Source organism: Oreochromis aureus, linkage group 3, assembly GCF_013358895.1.
Source record: "Oreochromis aureus strain Israel breed Guangdong linkage group 3, ZZ_aureus, whole genome shotgun sequence".
Classification (NCBI taxonomy): Eukaryota; Metazoa; Chordata; class Actinopteri; order Cichliformes; family Cichlidae; genus Oreochromis; species Oreochromis aureus.
In genome coordinates this window covers 45,242,850-45,266,767 of record NC_052944.1, presented here as the reverse complement: position 1 = coordinate 45,266,767, position 23,918 = coordinate 45,242,850, and the positions used below count along the sequence as shown (strand labels likewise).

Genomic DNA, 23,918 nt, shown 5'->3' with positions numbered 1-23,918 from the left:
CAGGCTCCGTCAGTGGAGGCAAAAATCATCAGACTTTGGTTTTTCAAAGGAAACAACTTTATGTCGGAAGTTCCCGCACGCTCATTGGATAACGATGTGTCAATCTCGTGCTATTAGCCAATGAGCGTGCGGACTCACAGAAAGACCCGCCTTTATCACGGGACTTTAAAAACTACAATGGCGACAGAAACTCCGTGAGTGGAGTTCAGGCTGACGTCATGAAACTGTGACGTTTGAGCCACTTCCTGTTCTCAGTCCCAGCGTCCTGATCACCGAGGTTTCTGTTGCTCTGATATCTGATATTGATTATATTGGTAAACAGGCTGTAGCAGAACTATCAGGTCTGTTCTGAAAACTGTCTTTATTTTTTCAAAGTAAGGGAATATCTGTGGTCTGATACCGCGGGCTCATGGGCTAAGGACTTGGATTGACAAGCGCAGATGATTGTGTTGTTTCTTATAAAGGCTTGTGTGTGTGTGTGTGTGTGTGTGCCTTCCTGTGTGTGTCCTTGTGTCAGTGGAACTGAATCAGTGTGTTAGAGAAAGTGCTCCTCTGCTGTGCCGTCATCGTGTGGATGCTTCTTTTAAAGTTGGAACTCGTGTTTTTATGATCTGCTTCATTTCATTGAACCTTTATTTCTAACCATGAAGTCCCTTTGAGGTTACAGCCTGCTGGTTAGGTTTAGGCTGTTCTTGTGCTTCAGGCTGAAATATGAGGAGTAAGGAGTGGGGCTGGTTAGCCCTCATGACCCTCACCATAACACATACGTCACAGGACAGTGTTTACCACAGAAACTCCATGAAATGATCAATGAGAACTTTAGAAACCCGTCAGTGTGATGCTTCCAGTACAACAGCACCTCTGAGTGTGTGTGTTTACCTCTCAGACTAACTCCACCCTGACATCAAGAAGATGGAGGAAGAGGATGGAGCACGATCTGCAGCATCCAGCTGTGTGTCTGTGAGGAGTGACCAGTCCAAAGGAAAACCTCTAAACTTCAGTAATGAACCTGCAGCAACAATGTAAGAGAGCTGCTGACTCATTTATTCAGTGTAAATAATGATTTTTGATGCAATGGGAGAAGAAAAATGACAAAAACAGTTTTAAAAATAAGGATTAAAATATTACAAACTATATTTTTGAGTTTCCTGATGTAGTACAAAAATATATGAACATAACTGTATATAGGACAGATATTTTACGGTTCTTTTAGGCAGCACCAAAAAACAAAAAGACTATTTTTAAGCTGTCTGAGGTAGTGAGTCAACATGTCACACTAGGTCAAAGGTCAGGGAGTAAAAGTGTGTTTTAAGGCAGGTTTAAAGCAGCGAGTGAAGGAGCCTGTCGAGGTAAATCGTTCCATAACTGATCAAATTCAGTTGGTGGACCTCTGTGTGAAATCAAGCATCTGCTTCACAGAGAGGATAACCCTCAAATGGGCTGTACACCATTATATAGGGAGACAAAAACAGAGCTTATTGTAGCCATCGCTCTCTCGCATGGACGTGGCAGTCTTGCTGTCTGCTGCGAATCCTCCCGCACCTCCGTGACCTCGTCTGGTATCTGCTCCCTCCTCTGTAAGAGACAGTAAAGGAAAACGCGTCTCTGCCTAGTCTTGAAAATCTAATCTTATCATCCATCGTTCTTCTAGGGCCTCTTCTTCTTGTGGCCTCAGCTAACTGCTAATATTTAAGTGGCTAACATTAACATGTGTGCCAGCCAGGTTAATGTTAGCCATTAAAGCACCAAAAGGTACTATAAAAGTACTTTTTTTCAAAAACTTACTCAAGTAAACGTAACGGAGTAAATGTAACTCGTTACTACCCACCTCTGGACTTGACTGCGGTAGTTTGTAACCTAAGATCATCACACTGCCCCTCTGATTGTCTCCCCCAACTACTCTTCCAAGGATTGTCAGGTTGGAGATTGGCCTATAATTAGCTAAGACAGCTGGTCTAGGGATGCTTTTTAAGTAAAGGTTTAACTACAGCCAGCTAGGGATGGGTACCGTTTAGATTTGAAAACCTGCTGAATCAGAATCAGTTGCTGATGATGGCTTTTTCTTTACATTAATCATGTATAATCTTAACTCAAAGTGAACATAGACTTGATTGAAGTAACTCAGATCAGCCAATTCAAAATGCTTATTCAATCAACTCTGAGTTTATGGCTAGACTCAGTTTGTTGGCCCTGCACCTTAAAACTATTCCCTGTTTGTCCCTCATGTTTTTTGGATATTGTTTTCACGTCTTATGTCACGGCTAGCGGGGCGAGCCATGTTGAATTTAATAAAGGACCCAAGATGCCGACACTGCTGTGAAGTGAGTGAGCTTTATTGAAACGGTGAAGTGCAGCGGAGATGGCCTGTGCAGAAGCTAAGATAACCTCTACTGAAAAAACTAAAAAACTTACCTGAAACCTTAAACGGAGACACGGGGAGATAACACAGACGACCCGGCAACAAGCAGGAGAAAACAAAGGGCTCATATACACAAAAAAACAATCAGGGAATGAGAAAAGGGAGGGAGACACAGCAGGATTAATTGGACACAACCAGACAAGGGGAAGCAAAAGTAGACACACTAACGTAGGACATGGCTCTGTCAAAATAAAACAGGAAGTGAACACAGAGACACAATACTAACACAGTACAGAGGGAACACAGAAACCAAAACCTCAGAACTAGAAAATCTTAATCAGGATGAAATTGTAACAAAAGACAATAACAATCAAAACAAAACCACTGAGTCCACAGACTCGGGACATACATCGCTCAAACTGTGGTCATAAATATTTTGTAAATCAGACTGTGTAGTTGTGAACTGAGTTTTGTAACATTGTGAAACAAAATATGTGAAAAGTTTATGTTTTTATGTTCATTGATTTGTGTGTGTAAAAATGTAAAAAGTGTAATAAACATTAGAACTACTTTTGCTGACACAAAGTTTGGCGAGCACTGCAAGTTGTCCCTTTAAACCAGTCACTGATATAAAGAGAGCACCTTGTTCCAGGGCATCTGAGCATGGAGGAAAGCTTTATGCAGGAGATGGTAAGAGCTGTTGGGACTAAAGAAACTGAGCAGAAAACTACAGACATCTGGAAACTGAGTTGTTAATTCTCAGTGGGATCACCAGGACTAGCAAAGCTTCACCATGACAGTCATCTGATTGACTGAACCCATCCAAACATCACTTCATGGACCTTTAGCTTGTGTCTGTGTGTGGACAGACATAACATGAGCTAATTATTGATTACTCCTCCACAGAGTGGAGCAGGAGAAGCAGAGGTTTCCACTGGTCAGTCTGCACAGCAACATCAAACACACCTGGACTCTGTGGTTATGGTTTGTAGTACTACGTTTACATTTGTTCTTTTCAGTCACCTCTGTGCTGCACTTTGTGGACCAGAGGATTGTCAGTGTGTCCAACATAAATCAGAGTTTGGGCTCCATGATTTCAGTCAGATTGGGGTGACTGTAGCTCAGGAGGTGAGCAGGTCAGCTACTAGTCAGAAGCTTTGTGAATCAAACCCTGGCTGGCAAATGTACTGGGTAACGTACTAAACCCAAGCTGCCCTCTGATGCATCCATCAGAGTGTGAAAGAAAGTATTTAAGCACAGAACAATGTGCTTGGTTGAATGAGGCATGTTGTATAAAATGCTTTGTGTGCACAGAGTATCACAGAGAGCTATATAAGAACCAGTCCATTTACCACTGGGTAATTCATATAGTCTTCTTTTCCAGCGGCTGGAGGACAACATCACCATGTTTGTGAAGAACGAGCTGAAGAAGATCCAGAAGCTTCTGAGTCCAGATCACCCAGAAACTTTAAAGAGCCAGATGGAGGATGAGGAGATGTTTGGAGGTGAGGATGAAGATGAAAGAAAGAGCTGCAGAGAAGCATTTCTGAAGATCACACTCCACTTCTTGAGGAGACTTAAGCAGCATGAGATGGCTGACCATCTGCAGAGCAGTAAGAAAATTTCTCTAAAGACTGAATATTGATCTTTCCTAATAGCTCAAGAAATGGACCAATAGACATTCATCCTTTCAGGGTACTGAAAGGCTGTGATATTTATTGTGTAATATTTGTTTCTGAATTTCTTACCTTCAGAAATATTTCCTCCACTCTGTAAACGTGAACTTAAAGCCCAACTGAAGAAGAAGTTCCAGTGTGTGTTTGAGGGCATCGCTAAAGCAGGAAGCCCAACCCTCCTGAATCAGATCTACACAGAGCTCCACATCACAGAGGGAGGGACTGCAGAGGTCAATGATGAACATGAGGTCAGACAGATTGAAACAGCATCCAGGAAACCAGACAGAGCAGAAACAACCATCAGACAAGAAGACATCTTTAAAGTCTCACCTGGAAGAGACGAACCAATCAGAACAGTGCTGACAAAGGGAGTGGCTGGCATTGGGAAAACAGTCTTAACACAGAAATACAGCCTGGACTGGGCTGAAGACAAAGCCAACCAGGACATCCAGTTCATATTTCCATTCACTTTCAGAGAGCTGAATGTGCTGAAAGAGGAAAAGTTCAGCTTGGTGGAACTTGTTCATCACTTCTTTAATCAAACTAACCAATCAGGAATCTGCAGGCTTGAAGACTTCCAGGTTGTGTTCATACTTGATGGTCTGGATGAGTGTCGACTTAATTTGGACTTCAACAAAACTAAAATCCTGACTGAAACAAGAAAGTCCACCTCATTGGATGAGCTGCTGACAAACCTCATCAGAGGGAACCTGCTCCCTTCTGCTCGCCTTTGGATAACAACACGACCTGCAGCAGCCAATCAGATCCCTCCTCAGTGTGTCGACATGGTGACAGAGGTCAGAGGGTTCACTGACCCACAGAAGGAGGAGTACTTCAGGAAGAGATTCAGAGATGAGGAGCAGGCCAGCAGGATCATCTCCCACATCAAGAAAGCTCGAAGTCTCCACATCATGTGCCACATCCCAGTCTTCTGCTGGATCACTGCTACAGTTCTGGAGGATGTGCTGGAAACCAGAGAGGGAGGACAGCTGCCCAAGACCCTGACTGAGATGTACATCCACTTCCTGGTGGTTCAGGCCAAAGTCAAGAGGATCAAATATGATGGAGGAGCTGAGACAGATCCACACTGGAGTCCAGAGAGCAGGAAGATGATTGAGTCACTGGGAAAACTGGCTTTTGATCAGCTGCAGAAAGGAAACCTGATCTTCTATGAACCAGACCTGACAGAGTGTGGCATCGATATCAGAGCAGCCTCAGTGTACTCAGGAGTGTTCACACAGATCTTTAAAGAGGAGAAACAACTGTACCAGAACAAGGTGTTCTGCTTTGTTCATCTCAGTGTTCAGGAGTTTCTGGCTGCTCTTCATGTCCACCTGACCTTCATCAACTCTGGACTCAATCTGCTGGAAGAACAACAAACAACGTCCATGTGGCCTAAATTATTTGATAAACCAAAACTCCAATCTCTCCACCAGTGTGCTGTGGACAAGGCCTTACAGAGCCCCAATGGACACCTGGACTTGTTCCTTCGTTTTCTCTTGGGTCTGAAGACTAATCAAAGTCGTTTGCAAGGCCTGATGACACAGACAGGAAGTAGCGCACGGACCAATCAAGAAGCAGTCAAGTACATCAAGAAGAAGCTCAGTGAGAATCTGTCTGCAGAGAAAAGCATCAATCTGTTCCACTGTCTGAATGAACTGAATGATCGTTCTCTACTGGAGGAGATCCAACAGTCCCTGAGATCAGGACGTCTCTCCACAGATAAACTGTCTCCTGCTCAGTGGTCAGCTCTGGTCTTCATCTTACTGTCATCAGAAAAAGATCTGGATGAGTTTGACCTGAAGAAATACTCTGCTTCAGAGGAGGCTCTTCTGAGGCTGCTGCCAGTGGTCAAAGTTTGTAAAAAAGCTCTGTAAGTTATAAAGTTTTTATTATTTATTTTGGTTGGTATGTTATGGAAAAACACACTGCCATCAACTTCTGTTTTGTTTTTGTCAAAATCCCTGTAATATAATCACTGTACCTTTATATACACGGGACTTGTATTAATGCTGCTGCCCTCTTGTGGCTAAAGTGTAATTATGTTATTGTTATTAGGGAGGATTTGAGAGAAACATGCCAAGTGAGTCAGCACCTTCGCTTTAGCTTAAAAATCCAAATTCTTATGTCATCAGTTATAGTTGCATGTATTCATTATCATAATTTAACCTTTATTATTGATGTCTTCAATTTATTTTGAGTAAACAGCAATAATTTTATGGTTGTATTAAATAAATACATCACTAATGAATTATTTATTTCAGTAATTAATTAAAATGTACATAATTAATTAAAAATATTGATAATGAATTATTTAATGATGTATTTATTTCATTCACGTTGCTACTCCTGGCCCTGCATCGCTGTTCATAAATACATTTTATTTGTCAACTTCACCCATCAAAGTCAGGGGCGGGGTTAATGCTGATCAAGTCAAAACCATTGCTTTGGTCTGGTGGGCGTTCTTTTAGTGGGCTTTTCTCAGTACTAAGTAGGCCCACACACCAGGGTTTGGACATGTGTGGACCCAAACTGTACTTAAACTTGACCCTTTTTGTGTGTCACCAAATACACTTTAATATCTTCTAGACAAGAATGTAGTGGCATCACCTTTGACCTCTTTTGGCTCCAAACAGAAGTGACAGACTTGAGCAGGGTTCATTTAAAGGCTGACAGAAGTGGAGTGGTGACGGGGAGATGTTTGACAGGACAGTGTTTCAGCCTCCACAGGTTCATGTTGTGCTCCATCAGTCAGTGAAGATGAAGTCAGTGCTGATGAGGCTGTAGAGTGTGTGAGGGATGTGAATGAGGATGATGAAGATCTGATGATAGCAGATAAAAACAGGCTGCAGAGACTTTGAGCCATACAGGGCACACAGTGTGTGTACAGAACAGCTGAAGTCATTCTGGAGGCCTCACTGGAATATGGAAGCATCACAGTACAGCTTCACTAAAGTCTCTGATATGAGCTGAGAAATGAAGCAGCCAGAGCTTTTTCATGAGTGGAAATCCACGGTGACTGTGAGCTGCTGCTACAGCCTCCAGATTAGCCAGCAGCTCATCCTGCTCAACATTTTCTCACCAACTTTAATGGAAGTGTGATGTTTTCAGCTGGAGTGATGGTCAGGGTGGCCTCCCTCTCCTCTTCTTCTCCTCTTCCTCTTTCATTTGTAAAGCCACTTCTGCTGCTTTCATTCATTTGGAAGTCCTGTAGCTGAGTTTGGGAGAGACTAACAGCCTCGGCAGCAGAGGGGAGAAAGGCTGTAACACCACCACTTTACTCTGTTCTACCTGTCACATCATTTTATCAGGAAACAAATATGCTCCTGTTTTTACTATGTTTGTCTTGAAGATGTAAGAAGATCACATGGTGCTTTTTATTATTGTGTTGGTTTGTTTCCTGTCTCTTGGATGGAGCCCAGCTGTGCGTGGCCCCTGGGCCTGTGGTCAGAGTGTGTGCTGGATAATCCGCCCAGGATGAGGCCAAACTGACACGGGATGAAATGTCTGTCACATAATTGAGCTTAGTGTAGTTTCATTTCTGCACAATTTAAAACAACCAAAACTTTTCTGTCTGTCTTTTCCATGTTATACTGTAGACTTTCTTTGATACTGTGTCCAAAAGGAGCAGCTTTTACTTTGAAGGGAGGCGTCTCTGTTTCCTCTTCAGGTTGGATGATGGAAGCGAATGAGTGTGTGATGTTCTTTCAGTGTTGCACTTTGTAGACGCTTCCTGAGCACTGGTCTCACAGCCAGCTGCACATAGAGACCAGTGTTGTTAGTCCAGGTCAGAAGATGACTTGTTGGAATGAAGATGAGCTTGTAGTTTGTCTGCTTTAATAATGTGACTGGAAAAAGGTGTTGGACTTCAAATATGTCCATTTCTTTCACACTTCACCTTTAAAAGTGAAGCCATGTGGTTCCTGGAAGGAAAAACACGACTTTTTCAAGTCTTTGTCCTGTTTTTATGAGAAATGTACGACTTTAATGTGAAACATTCAGAGTTTTTTCTCTTGTTGTGTTTGTTTGAAGCTGCTTCCTGTTGGCTTCAGCTGTTTGGAGTTTCCATTTTCTAAACTTCTACATTCTGAACCTTCTTCAGCTCTGAACAGATGATGAAACACTGAATGATTTCAAGCTCACACTTTGTCTAATAAACTTACATCTTTCATTCTTTATACAGATTGAGTTGCTGTGGTTTGTCAGAGATCAGCTGTGATTATCTGGCAGCAGCGCTGAAGTCCAACCCCTCCCATCTGAGAGAGCTGGACCTGAGTAATGACTACTGGTTTTTGACTAAGAACAACCTGCAGGATTCAGGAGTGAAGCAGCTGTCTCATCTTAAGCAGAGTCCAGACTACAGACTGGAGACTCTGAGGTCAGTAGAGTGATGGAGTGAGTGGGTGGTGCTGTCAGCAGTATTGTACTAAACACAGTCAGCATGAAACAAAGATCCAGTGTTTCCTTTAAAGCTGCAGCTTCTCAGTGAAGCTGTGAGAGGAGAATGGTGACAGGCTTCAGGATTGGACACAAACACTTCCTGTTTCTGACCTTTATGGTCACCATAGTAACGGCTAACGCACTCTGATCAAACACTGTCAACAGCCAATCAGCTCTCTGAACAGAGCAGCACGCAGACCAATGACTGCATTCATTTCCAAGTTTAAAGCAGTGAAGAACACAGTCTGTAGGTGAGGAAGAATTTAGTGAGAGCAGATGTTTGGATGGAATTCCTGTTAACAGCTGGAACCGTCCATCTGGATTGTTGGGCTTGTTGTTGGGGTTCCTACAGAGCTCAGAGTGGACACACCAAGGTTCTTCTAATGAATGAAAGTCCAAACTCAAACTAGGAGGGAAAAACATTTTCATCAACTTCAATAAAAATCCAAAGATTAGAAAAAGTGAAGCAACAATGAGTCCTAGTACAGTCCCAGCACTGAAGTCCCTGCTGCTCTTTATACTGGATGTGCTGCATCACTGACTGACAGCTGATGAAGAGTCTCTGGAAACACTCGTTTATCTCCTCTGCTCTTCCTTCTTCTCTCTGCAGGTGGAGCTGATGATGGTAAACAGGACGGTGTGTGCTGAGAGAGGAGGAGCTGTGTCCTGATGATCCAGAGAGGTTGAAGCAGCAGCAGCTTGTGTGTAGAGACGCTCTGACTGGGCTGCAGAGTGAACTGCTCTGAGAACAGCTCCACTGTCAGACACAATGTAGAGTCCAGCATCATCCCTGTGTGTCCCTCTGGATCTGACAGAGGATCTCAGTGTATCTGGACGGCTCTGCTGCTGCTCTGTCCTTCTACAGTCTCTGCACAGTCTCTGTCTGACTCTGGCTTCAGACCCTCCTGGATCAAACTCACCTGGAAAGACCTTCAAACATCACTCAATAGATTTGAATACAGAATATATTTGATATACACTGTAGATGTACTGTAGAGTTGCAGTTTGTCACTTGTAAATACAGTCTGTGAGCAGCTATGAGCTGAAAGATCTTTCTAGAAACACGAAATGTTTTCACTCTTCTGTTGCTTTTTCATATATTTCCACAACATTAATATTGATCCCACCTGTCTCACCTGTTTCATGCTTTTATACATAATAACAGGACACGTGTGATCTGAGCACTGCTGTGGTTGCTGTGCTGCACGTCTTCATTTAGATAACAGAGACATCTAGTGGTTCAGAGGGAGAACTGCAGGAGGTGGAGCTGTGTTTTAGCATGGAAAACTTTTTATCTTTTAGGCGCAGATACAAATATGACAAGTATCAGTGTAAGATACAAAAGGTCACATCAGTCAGCAGAGGGAACAGTGATCACACAGCAATGTAAGAATAGAAACATAACAGTGAATCTGGACATGTGTACAGATGGAAGCAAACAAACAGGATGTAACACTACATTAAAGCCACAAATGGGAAGAAAACAAAGCCAAAGGAAAATATATTTGATCTCAGGAATCCAAATCAGATGCTTTAGAGCAGGGGTCGGCAACCCTGGAGGAGCAGAGAGACCGAGGCGGCCGCCGTCCGAGTGTCAGGTGAACTGAACTTCAGGTGAGAAGTTATGACCTGCAGTCTATCTGGGTCAGATATAAACCAAGTTTAGGTGGAGTTTATTTTCGTTATGCTGACTTTTTACAGTCAGTTACAATAACTCGTACTGCGCACTAGCTAGCATGACGGAGTTTCTATACAGCTGGGTGGGTGCTATGATGTTACTGATAGTGAACTTTATTTTATTCATAAGGTTAGTTAGTAGAGTTGCCAACCGTCCTGTAAAAAACGGAATCGTCTCGTGTTCAGAGAAAATATTACGTGTTTCGCATTGAGCTGAAAGGGAACACAGTTTGTCCCGGACTTCAGCTAGAATGGAAAAAAGACACAAAGCTGGATTTATTCTGTGTCTTCTGCCTCTTCTCCTCTCCTTCTCCGCTCTCTGCTGTTGCGACTTCAGAATCATCAGAATCAGAATACTTTATTAATCCCAAAGGAAATCAGGGTTACAGCAGGCAGCACGCTAATGGCGCATGTGCACTTACAAAGGAACCTTCTGACCAAACTTACAGAAACATCACATTGGAAAGACATGTCAGAGAGGTAGGCTGATGGGAAAAAACAACGAAAATACATAACATGAGGTGAGAGGAGGAGAAAAAACTCCACTCAGACTGAGCTCCTAGTGGGAGAACAGAAAAAAAACACCTCAGCACAAAAAGCACATGACTGTCAACACACCATAGAAACACAAGACAAGCAACAGGGGCGGGTAAAGGGTGAGAGAGAGCCGGTGTAGACAGTGCATCCGGTCCTGCAGCATGTCTGCGCTGGTCCAGTCGACCGCCATCTTCCCCCGGAGGGGACAAGCATCGAAGGTCAACGAAACGTCACAAATGTCTCACATCTCAAAACTAAGTAACTCTCTCCCCCCAAAACTTTCCCTGTTTTGTTTTGGTTTTTTTGCTCATAAGCAGAGAGTGCTTGCTAGCGCTAACGTGACGAAACTATTGAGGAAAAAACGCCGCCTATATCTTGTTTATCACGACTCTGGTTTTACGTGGCCTATCGACACAGTTTATAAACTGGTATATGTCACCTTGTTGCTTTGTCTTTAAGTGGTCATGTGATTGACTTACCACGACTACTTTATTCTTCCTCAGTCAAACAGCAGCACTCGATTGTTTTGCCCCCTGAGCTCCAGGTGTTGTGCTAGACAGTGCTCGTGATTACCGTCCGCGGGAGCGCGCAGCTGCTTAAAGCTGTAGCGTCCAGATTACTTACAGCTACTTCCTGCAGCTGATATAAGATGCGGTAAACTGAACACAGCTTCAACCGTCTGTTTGTTGAAAAATAGTTTCCTTGTTAGTAATTGTAACGGCGTTGTAACGATAGGAATAGTAATTAGTTAGATTACTCGTTACTGAACAAAGTAACGCCGTTAGTAACGCCGTTACTTGCAACGCCGTTATTCCCGTCACTGTCGAAGGCGTCTGGAAAGGGAGGGGGGATGAGTGTGTATCAGTGTGTGTGTCCAGAGTTCAGCTGAGACAGCCTGGCAGGGCGAAGGACACTAAGTAAACAGTCTTTCAGCCAACCCAGGTGGCCTTGCATAGAATGGGAAGAACAGACTCAACACAGTCGTTATCAGGGTGTTGTTGTTCAGCTCCAGCCTTGAGACCACAGCTGGAGCCGAAGTGGCATCTGCATGAAGTGATGGTTTTTACTTTAGTGCGAACAACTCATATGAATTTCAAAGCTGTTCTAACAGTCCGACACTGGTCTCTCAATCTCCCGTTGGAGAGCCGTGAGCTTCTCCATGATCTTATCTGTGCTGCGCTCAATGAGCCCATTTTGAGAACTCACCACTCGTCCCATCGATTCAATCCCAGCGGGCAGCCTTGTGGGGGTTTGAACAGCCGATTCCACTTTCTTTAATCTTCGATAAGTCAGGGCCAAGCCAGCTCTGATCAGCAAGAACCCTGTTGTCATGGTTCCAAATAGGTAGATATCTTCAACACTCAGGCTCTCCCGAGCCCAGACTTCTCATTGAGAAAAGGGTGTCAATTGCATTCAGGGACCATGAAACTGATCAATGATCAGCTGATCGGCTTTTCTCTCTCGTTTGTTTCTCGCTGACTTTGCGCTAGAAAAGAGGAGACCAGCGGATAAACAACAGCAGCACGTTTAAGCTTGCTCAGCTGTTGTTAGAATTTATTTAATATTAATTTCTAGTATCAGCTGATGTTTGCTGGAGCCACAGCTGTAAAGCTGCTGGTCATGATGTCGGTTTGGATATGTGGTGAGAGTGAAACATGACGATGAAACCAGGAGATGTCCTTACTGAATCATCAGAGCGGAACAGCTGATGGAGAAACAGGTTTACCTTTTTGGATCTGTGTGAGCAGATTTTCTCTCACATGAAGAGAGTCCTCAGGTCTGAATGCTGGACACTCAGAGACCTGTGTCTCTGAGTGGGAGACCAGAGATCACATTAACATGTGTGTCCCTGTTTTAACAAACATGCCATATTGGCCCAGTTTATTTTTCTTATTGTTGTGAGGAGACAATAAATAGCATTTGTATTTTCTGTTGTACCGTTCATTTGCTGTTATGGATAAAAAGTCTTTTTTTTGTTTGTTTCTAAATAGCTGATAACTATTCGCTAATAGCTGCCAACATCTGCCAACAAATATAATTCTATAAAGTGGTTCTATATAGTGTGTAATTTATTGCTAATGCAATCATATGGCACACTGACTTCTGAGGAAATTTTAGATGCACTCATCATCAGAAAGGTTGCCGACCTAAACCAGGGGATTTAGAGTATCATAGAGTTTTTGTGGTTTGTTTTCTTTAAGTCATTTCACAGATTTTCTCTATAATTTCAATTCTTTGAGTAAAACAACAAACTTAGGGGATGATTTTGTAATCCGACTTTATGTATGAAAGATTTGACTAAACAAAACAATCTTCCAACTCAGTCGTCATTCTTATCTTGTGAAATCAAACCAAAGGTTCTGTTGTCTCTAAATCAGGGATTGATGAAATCTTTGGTTTCATCCATTTATGAACATGTTCTCATTCATATTAAATCGTAGTCTAAGTCATTCTTTAGAGGGATAAATGTCATTCATTATCTTCAAATGTGTTTCTGTTGTTTTGGGGGGAAGTTTGAAGTCCATTGTTCAAAGTCTGTGAATGAAACTTTATGAAGTTTATGTTGGATGTTTTTCCTATTTTGTATTTGTTTGAATTATTATGTATTTGTGACTCTTTCTGCCATGATGCCAGGTCTCTCTTGAAAACAACATTTTTAATCTCAATTCAATTTTCACCTGGAGAAATAAAGGATGATAATAATAATTTTGTCTTCAGGGAATCATTTCTCTGTAAAACAGCTTCTTCTGAAACTCTTGTTACATTTCTTGTTTATTGTTTGCTGGTTTTAGAAAAATGTCATCGTCTCTGTGTGAACTTAAACTCTACATGTGGTGTCAGCTATAATACGAGCTCTAGAGTCTAATAACGATGCTTTTATTATTGTCTGGTATCCAACCTAACCCTGGGCCTCTGGCTGAATGTGAAACACCAGCAGATGTTAAAAACTGTCTGGGTCACACATGCATCACGTCGTGTGCTTCCTAACATGGATATGATTGGAATCTGGGCCTGTTCAACCGGTGCTGGTATCATTGTTGTTTCTGAGACTTTCCAAATCTTTACTGGATTACAACGTAGCAACTGATGGATTTAACATTTAGCACTCAGACTGTCCCAGAAAAGGCGGAGGTCTGGAAGTTTATGTGAAGCTCTGTCTTGCTGCTCAAGTCTTGTTCTCTCGATCTGCACCTCAGCGATTTGAAATCTTGGGCTTAACTATTGATCTGTTTGGAAATCAGACTGTTGTTGGCTGCTATCAGCCTCCATCTGCTTCCCCCAGCACATCACCGTCTCTGGTTCAACTTTTATCTGAACTGCATTTTAATGACGTCTTTCAGATGGATGATTTTCATTGGGACTGGCTTTCTTCTGTCTGATGATTTTAAGGCACGCTGCTTGTTTTTAAAATTAACTCAAATTATTTAAAGCCTCACACGCCTTGATCCTAAACACCCAGATAAATCTGCTCTTATTGACCTTTTTTAACTAATATGCTGTGTAAGTTTTCCACATCTGTAGTTTTTGCCAACGACCTGAGTGATCACTGCATAGTTGGTGCTGTGAGAAACTAAAATCTCACGCTCCGAGCCCCGCATCAGTTTTAACTGGGGTCGTATTAAACAGGCTGACAATGTCAGTTTGGGAATATTTACAGGAGAGTTGTGTCTACTTTGTGGACAGACACGCCCCTTTTTGCCAGGTCAGGGTGAAAGGTCGGGACAGGCCTGGTTTGGTTCAGTACCGGCCGATCTCCTACATGAGAGAAACCAGGCCTGGGCAGGAAGTCTGGCTCTGATGCCGATTGGCTACGTTTTCATTAGCTGTGTAATCGGATTACTGCCTCCATCATCAAGATCCAATGTGACTATTTTTTACTTTAACGACTGACGGTCCAAACGACCGTAGGAGGTTTTGGCAAACTATAAAGTGTCTCTGCCAGCTGTGACTCCTCAGAGCTACCTCCTCACTTAAATATCGACTCCACTCCTGTGTCAGACAAAACTGAAATGTTGCTTTAATAAACACTTTGTTGCTTCTTGTTCTTTGTTCAGCACAGTATCTGATGGTAAACCTCTTGCACACAACTCTGCTCGTAGTTCCTGGTTACTGATACCTTTTCCTTCACACCTGTCACAGTAGAAGAGGTTTGTATGAAGGGAATGAAGGGAAGCCAAAACAGGAGAAATCTGCTCTGTCTTTCTAGTCCAGTGGTTCCCAAACTTTTTTTGCTGGGCCTTTGTTGTACAAGAAAAATGTCCCCCGCACGCACGCACACATCCTCCAACCACACACACCCATATTTTGCTCCATTGCGGTTTATTTCACACCTCAAACATTTAGTAAACAATCAAGCAAATACAAGTAAACTGCAATAAATTACAGGTAGTAATAAAATAAACTACTAACTCTGTTACGCTACGTCCGCACCTACACGGGTATTTTTGAAAACGCAGCTTTTTCGTTCAGACGTAAACGGCATTTCGAATCACTGAAAACTCGTTTTTTGCGTTTATGTGTGAATGAGGAATACAGAGTTCGTCACGCAACGTCAAAGGTATGTGCCTTTTTTCACGTCATGCTGTGCGCCACGTTATTGTTTACATGAGATGAATTGCAGAATGGCAGATGGAGACAAATTACTGTTAATCTGACTATCTGCAGGTTTTACACGCTTACATAGACGCACGCAGTTACTGTCCCTCTATTTACAAAGGCAGAGGCGTCACGATGTGATTATTTTACGTGTACTTGTTTTTTTTCCTGTGTAATAATATTCAACATTGCGATCAATACATTTTTCAAAAAATGTCTCTCTGTTCAAAATTGGTTTAAAAACATAACCAGCTGTGGGACACTGTTTGTCCGTGATTTGAACTGGGGGAACAAATCGTCACGATCAGCTTGATGTTATTTGTATCCCGCTGTAACTTTACTGTATAAAGTATAGTATAGTATGTATATCTCCAAAATGTCAGGAGTAGCCATTACAAGAAGTGTTTGTGAACTAAAAATCAAGAATGTGGGATACTGTTTGTCCGTGATTTGAAGAGCCCAGCGCTGCCTTTGACGAAGGGAAAAACGATTCTGCAGGGAGACCTACCTCAGCACTTGTGCAGGTGAAACCAAAGGGCAGATATGCTGTTAGGTTTTTGTATTGTGATTGTCATTTATGCTTAGAAATATTGATGCCATATACATAGAGGTGTATAATCGATTGTGTAGTGATAGGATGTGTCATCTTCAGTAGGCTGTAAAAGGCTTTGTGTGCATTCCAGAGCATTCTGGTATTCACCCCCCACATTCCAGGAGCATGGGAGAGGTCGTACCTTGTCTTATTGTTTTATGGTAGGATATACGTGTTTTAGTCTAAGTGCCTTTTGTTTAGATGGACGGCTCTGGGGAGTCTTCCTTGGGTCACAGTTTGACCCCCCCCCCCACGGTATTCTTTGTTCACATGTATACCTATGTAAGATGTCATATGTTAATGAACCTATGCATATTCATGTAACCACAATAAAAGGAGTGCTATGGGGAACCTGGTTGAGAGTCTGACGGTGGCCAAGTGGGCGGAACGACATCTGGCTCCGGTCCGGTCTCCCTCATGCATGAGTATGAACTTTGCCTACTTGGTGTTCAGTGCTTTTGCGGTGTAGTTAAATTGTCTCGTTCCAGCGGTGGGCCTGTGCTAGACAGACCCAACATTAATTGGTCCTTCGAGCCGGATCCCTGGAATTGACATTCACCGAGGGGAAAAAGAGATACACCGAAAGACGTCAGCCAGGACTTATAGAAGTTCCTGTAGTAATGTCCCGAGACGTGAGAATTCGTCATCGGGCCCGTGGATTAGCTGTGTTTTTTTCTCCTCGCTGGATGATGATTGACGGGATTCGAGATTAATGCAAAAGCGACACCAATTAAGTACTGTACAAAGGAGAGCGCTGTAGCTGCGCGGTTTCACGCAGGCTTATAAAAAAGAGAGCGACGGCTCCTTAATTTTACAGCCGCGCCGTTTCACATGGGCCTATGCCGTGCGGTTTCACGCAGGCAGGTGAAGCTCAGTGACTGTGCGGGTACACGCGAGTCCAGGAGCTCGATGGCCGTGTGGGTTCACGCAGGCTGGGGAAAGTTATAGGCCTATTTTGTGTTGTTGTTGTTGTGTTAAGTGTGTTTGTGTGAGTAAGTGCGGAGTAGAACACGTGGTCTGTGACGCCGACTGTTGTTGTTATCATGGGTTCCTAAGCAACTACGAGTGCGTCAGAGTTTGACAGACTGGACTTCGCTGCTGGCAGCGCAAAGTATTTAAACAAAAGAGAGCGATGGCTCCTTAGCTGCGTGGGTTTCACGCGGACCTGAGCCGTGCGGTTAATCGCAGGCTTATAAATGGAAGAGATTCAAATCTTAGAAATTTTCAGAAAACACAGCAGCCTTGAAGAGCGTGTGGAGAAGGCCAGCCCACATCAGCAGCAGTTAAGCTATGCTCCGGTGAATGGCTTCCCCACCCCTTGCTGACACAAAATGTTTAGATGATTCTTTAGATTGCCCTGATCAACAACAGCCTGTGCTCCAGACCATTATTTTAACCAGTTGTTAACAGTAATCTGCATTAAGCTTAGGGTTGCTCAAATTCAGTACAATGACATATGAGATGAAGTAAAATAGGCAAATATTTAAACTAATGAAGTGCATAGAGGCACTTGACCTGTTTGAAAGACTGTCATCCTAATATGAGCCATTGTTGAGATGTAGAGCACACCTATGAAAACAACTAATATGCTGAACCCTGTGTGAAACAGCTGAAAACTACATGATGGAGAAGCTGAGTTGAATATGAAAGTGTAAGTCTTTGCCACTGTGTGCGGCGAAGCGCGCAACCACTGTGTGAGGTTGCGTTGCTGTCTCTTCTGAGCTGATGAGCAAGCTACACATTATCAGATCGGGAGCTGCTGAGAACTCATCAAAGAGAGAGAAACAGAACTATGATAACTCGAGTATGTAGCGTATCCGTGAGTTCAGCTTCGTCTTTCAGATGCGCAGCAGTTTCCTGCATCTTGACTCATGTGTGTAGAGTGTTCATAGCATCAGCATCATGTTTTTGTTTATTTGTTTTGTTGGGTTGGAAAATAATTATATAAACTTGTGATCATACTTATGGATCACCATGGCACATATCATCAGCCATATAGTTTCTTACGCAGATGAAAAAAAAAGTGAGTGTGAATGTGCCTGACATCGCAGTGTGTGTGCGTTGTGTAAACGTAATTGTCACAAATTGTGAAAGCGGTGATTCTGCAGGTCACCAGCTAGTGTAAAGAAAAAAAGAGTAAAAAAGAGACAGAATCTACATTGTAGATGGAAAATCATAGGAGAAAGGTTTTGTGTTTATCAGCCAAGAACAACTACAATCTCATTTTCTGCTTTTAAGAAAGGCGAGTTCTGTGTGTTGGTTAAGCAGTGATGATAATAATGAAAATGTCTTAGTTTGTCACTTTCAGATGAAAAGCAGACCTGGACCAATTTTCCACATGCAGCGGTCGGAAGAAAGTTATAGTTTAAGATCATTGGAAACGTTCAGGCCAAGTTTCTGGCTGACTTATTTACAGCACCATGTGTCTCTCAACCTCACAAGCGAGCTCTCACTCCTCCCTGAAGACAAGGAATGCAGTTCCAAAGAGCAATAACATGGCAGATAAAGAGACAGCAGCAAAGTCCTGAGCAAAGAGTCCCAGCAAGCAGCAGCAGTGTAGACAAACAGCAGTGGAGAAGAAAAGCAAACCCATCATCCTGACTGACTGGATGAATGGCACTGTGTTTCCAACAAGCTGCAAATTCACTGTGCTTGTGAAAAGAACGTTTGAGGAGAACTGGGGAGACTGTTGGAGTTTGACATTTGCCACTTTCGGAGTAAAATGGCAAGAAGAGACAATGGAACACAGGACAAAGCTGGAGAAGAACTGCCGGCTGTTGGACTGTTGAAGTGGGAGAGGACAACACAGTGAGAGGAGGTAAGAACACAGAGTGCTGTCGTTAATGTGGGAAATCAAAATTTGGGTTAGCAAACCTGGGAAACAGAAAACTGACTGCTTAAGTGGAAAATTGTGAAAGAGTCTGAAACAGTGCAAAAAGAAACATATACAAAATCACACACACAAGCAGAACAAGCATTAACCCTACTAACACAAACACAAGAGAGCCCATGAAGATTAGGCAGCATCTTGAGCATGTGAGTCTGTTTATCATTCTGTCCAAGTCACCTCGTGTGATGCAAAGACCAGTGGACTCATAGCACATTAGTTAAAAAATGATCAAATAATATGAGAGAAGTGTGTAGGAAAGGCAGCTTTAAGAACATGCCCTGCTGGAGATGCAGCTCCACAGACATTGATTAAACCTGCCTAATCACACAAACACACATGCAATGAAAATCAGCTTGTTGTCTCTCATCAGTGTTAAAATAGTGTAAATTTAGCAGACGCTTGTTATCAAATGCTGAATTTATCCAATGCTGACAGTTAACTCTCTAGGTTACAGGACAGTTTAATTTTTGTGGGAAAAAGATTCTGGTTTGACCAACCAGTGATCAGACAATAAATTTAGTTGTTAATATAGTAAATTGGGAGATGCTTTCTGCCTGACTGATGCAGCACAAGTAATTTACTGTATGAGGGAAATTCTATTTTTGTGATAATATTTTGAACATGCATTTCTGTTGTCCTGACAACTTAGTGGGTTAATAGCTGATATGCAAATTAGTTGGTCGTTCTTAGATTAATGAAAAGTGACTGAATTCTAGCACGAGTGAATGGGATGTGTTGGAGTGGAGACACTAAAACACTGAGTTTCCTGTTGTGATGTGCGAGTGAATCCTGCACCCAGATACACAACTCTGAATACATAAGAACAAACTTCTTTTGCGAAATGCATGACAACATGTCACATGTTTTATAATGAAGGGAAAAAGGAAAACTTAATAAAATCTGTGGCCTAAACGAGTAAAAAGTACAGATTAAATTCATAGTTAATAAGACATTAGGGTTACGTTGTGTGTTGTGCGGCTGATGGTTGGTTTGGAGTTTATCTAGCTGATGATTTTTCTTTTGTTGTGAAGTTGAGCCTGCCAATTAGTATGATGGTTTGATAAATCATGCTAATGGTATGATTTACCCTCCTGAGATGAGGAGCGTGTGTCATGACTTAACGAGGCCTTTTTATTTTGATACTTTCACAGTGCACTGAAAGTTTTGTTTGATAATCTCTGTTTGAGCAGATCTGCACGATTGGAACAGAAGCGCTATACGACACGTCGTCGAGAAAATTGTTGCAAGTGAGTTTCTCCACATTAAAATGGGCTCAGGAGAAAGTCACTTATCTGGGACAATTAAAAAGAGAGTCCCTGCCCAAAATTCAGCGAGGGAATCCAATCTAAAATTCTTCTTTTTCTTTTTGAAATGACGTCATTTTGCTGAGTGTGGAAACTAAATGCGACGATAGGTTCCACTATCAGCAAAGAAAGAATGAATGAATGCATGAATGAATGAGTGGAAGAGAGAAAAGAGAAAAAAAAACTGACTGACTGGTAAAAGCGGACAGAAGCTGACAGACTGACTGACATCACTGTGCGAAGTTAACCCCCACCTGACAAAGGTGCAGATGAATCTGTGCGTTTCTTTTTACAGGAGCTTGTTAAGGTCCATTTTGAGGACGAGAGAGGTGGTGGAGATCGGAATAACACACTGACCCAGTCAGTTGGAGTCTACGAATGATTTTTAATGAAGCACACGCAGCGTGTGGAGACCTGTACCCAGACAGCATCCAGATCTCATCTCCAAAACGCCAGAACACAGTTTTTATGCATCGGGGTATTAGAACGCCCCCTCTTGCGTCAGATAAACACAATACATGCATACGTCAACTCAAAACCACAATAACTTTTAACACAGTTTAAAAAGAACATCGTCGGCAGGTGCATCCCGTCACCATCCTGCCCGGGCTTATCTGTCTGGAACATCAGGCACACGTTCTGCACAAACTGTCACTCATGCAGGCACAATTTTGCAGTTGCAAGCAAAACATGATTAAACTTTCACCTATATGGGTCTATCTAATATGTGTGTGTATGTGTGTCTCGTCCTTAAATGCTGTCTCATCTCACCCGTTGCACTTCTGACCTTTTACCAGAACAGAGGCTCATCCTTACATGTAATAACCTAACTGGAACTATATATGTAATCTACTGAATAAATGTTTTAATCAAGAACCTCTACTAAAAGCTTAATCAAAAGATATAAATGAATAAAAGATAATAGAGAATAAACTAGTGAGAGTCTCCTGAGACTCTGCTTTCGGTTTCATTTCCTGCAAAGCATACTCTGCAAACCTGCGGTTTCCTGTCAAGACCTTTAGGCCCAGATTATATTCAGAGGTGAGCCTTTCAAATAATGCAATGTAATCTGCCTATAAACATTTTAAGATTATAGATTCAACTCAACAGTTTAAAGTGGTTCTTACTGGACCTGTAATAAAGACTAATATGATACCAATATGTTTGAACATCTGAATGCAATATCAATAGTGTTATTAATAGAATGGTAATGATGATTATAAATAATAGCAGCACAATATCCTCCTACTCCTTACAAGCTGAAAGATGACAGCAACATTCGAGGTTGCGTGAGCTTTGGCTTTACCGATTTAACCTTTTAAATGCCACTTTCTGTGTCTGTGCATCTACCAGGGGTGTTATTCACTACCTTGTGTTGCTCACAGAGATCACTGTGAGAAAGTGTGTGTACACCTGCGCAGCGCTAACATTTGCATTTTCTTTTCTACAGCATTACAGTTCTTCATGTGAGTTGATCATGTGATTTATACCAGGACGGCTGGTTGATGTTTTTCTACTACAGGATTTCTGGGTTCATGTGTGAAGAAAACTGTGTTTACAGGTTATGAGTTGGTGATGCTGTTACACTGTGTTGTTGGGGAAATGTTAAAGGTTACTTTGACGATGTGAATAATATGTGAGAAATTTCCTGTGTTGAAACTAGTGTCACTTCTTTCCACAGCTATGGATGGCTAACTTTATGGTCTTTTTATAGCACCTCTGGAACCTGTCAACTTGTGCCTGACCTCCAGGATTGTCCATGTGTGTTGCTAATGTTTGTTTTTCTAAGAGTGCATGTAGAGGATTCAGCAGAGACGGACAAGTAACATGAGAAAGCAACTAAGAGATGCAGTGTTTGTGGAATAGTTTAATATGGGGCTCATTAGCTGGCCACTACTGAGCTCCTAGTGTTAAATACATGGAGTGACTTTGCTTAAGGGAAGTCACCGATTACATTAATGTTAACTGAGTACATGGGATGATCCATGTCTGAGGCAAATTATGGCAATAATTGTATTTTTCTAATTTGAGAAAACCTGCACATGATACTTGTCCTGCTGATGCTGAATGCTTTATTACTCTAATGATACAATTGTTTATAAGTGTGAAGTTTTATTTCACTTCTAGATCTTGTTTTCCAGGCCATGATGGTGTGTATGCAGGGTCCTGGTGGAGCCGGGTTTTAAGCAAACTTAATATGCAAAACACACCAACATCTTTTATTGCAGGGTTATAGGTTCGGGGTGGTGCTGCTCCAGAGGGGGAGACGCCCTGATGTTGCCTGGGACATGATCTAGCTAACCTAAATCTTTCAGACAGGAATCTAGGTTTGACAAGTTGACTCATGGGAGTGTCCATGCGTCAAGAGGAGGGGTCCGGAATTACATGAAACTATCTTTTCTATGTTTTCTAAACTATTTTTTATGATTTTTGTGTGATTAACAGTTCCTCAGCGGGTATTAAACCTATGCAAGTGGTGCATCCATGTTCAGATGAGGCTTTGATGGTTCATAAATGAAGCTCACTGAACTAAAGAATGTGGTTTGATTATGATTGACATGCTTTCCAGATAGAAGTTTTTTCCTCCTAGCAAGGAAATACAGGTGCAGCAGTCAGAGTATTGCTGAAAGGAATCTCCTGAGAAATCTTCAAAGGCCCAGTGAGTAGCGAACCCATTCCAGGCATAGCTGACAGTCCAGGCAGTGGTTGAGGTCAAAGGTCGAGCTGGTTGGGGCCCATCATGAGATCAGACTTTGGAGCCACAGCAAGGACCACGAAGCTGCGTTGGAATGAGAGCTGTGCCAAGGGGGCTTTCCAGAGGCCAACAGAGGAGATTGTGGACGACAGACAGACACCTGAAGGATGAGGGGAGCGTGCCAAGCTCCACCGACAGCGCAGGCGGAGTCCAAGGATGGCATCATGATTCTGTGAAAAGCACAGGAACCAGAAGCGATGGTGGTGATGACAGCAGTTTCCTATGAACATCACCTAATGCTGTGTCACTGTACTGTGCACACGATGGCACACTGAAGACTGCTGGGATCATAACAGCAGTAAGATAACTGGATCCAGCACCCTTTCCACAGAGGGTTTTCCTGCAGAGGATGGACAATGGAGGAGTCAAATGTCCCCCACAGAACAGAGGCCATAAAACTCGAGTGCTGACGAGGCCTGCAGCTTTCAAGATAGCTGAGACCCACGTTGACAAACAACAAACTCAACTGGTATGTTTGAATGTCTATTCTACATACATTTGGACTCTGGTCCTATGGACAGTGATAGAAACAACTGGAAGAGACATTTATGACGCCCTGCAGAACTTAAACCACTCTGCAGAGAGACGTGATTTACATGTCTTGCGGAGGAGCACCACCAAGCTGGAGTGATCTTAAAAATGTTAATTTCTTATTTTGAGCATTAACAATTCATTTGTTCACTTGTAGGATGCAGTTTACCATTGAAGGAGATCAATGAGAACTTGGATAACTGCTAATATGTTTGTCAAACTGTATACGTTTACATATGCTGGGTATAAAAATGGTTGCATTAACACTGTCGGACATGAGGTATTCATAACTAGGGACTTTTCTAGCATAACTGCCGAAAGGGGAGAATGTTAGATTTGTGTTATTGATTGTCATTTATGTTTACAAATATCTACTCATATATGCTTAGGGCTTTATAATTAGTTGTAGATAGATAGAAGTTTGATCCTTAGTAGTCTGTGGAGACTCTGGCATTCACACACATACTTACATACCAGACAATATACATTCATCAAACATGACTGACGCCCTGAATGCTTTGAGAGAGATCCAGAAGGCCCAAAATCAGGACTATGTAAGTG

At 42.4% G+C, this 23,918-nt stretch overlaps 2 protein-coding genes across 2 annotated transcripts in view; one reads left to right on the top strand and one right to left on the bottom strand.

The window, feature by feature from the left end:
• Positions 1-23,918, bottom strand: part of LOC120439390 (zinc finger protein 771-like) — an 844,755-nt gene that overhangs the window by 540,981 nt on the left and 279,856 nt on the right. The window lies entirely within an intron of this gene.
• Positions 3,286-6,530, top strand: LOC120433793 (protein NLRC3-like). The gene is made up of 4 exons (XM_039600683.1): positions 3,286-3,343; positions 3,744-3,972; positions 4,114-5,746; positions 6,521-6,530. The coding sequence occupies exons 1-4, from the start codon at positions 3,341-3,343 to the stop codon at positions 6,528-6,530; spliced, it is 1,875 nt and encodes a 624-aa protein (XP_039456617.1). The 5' UTR covers positions 3,286-3,340.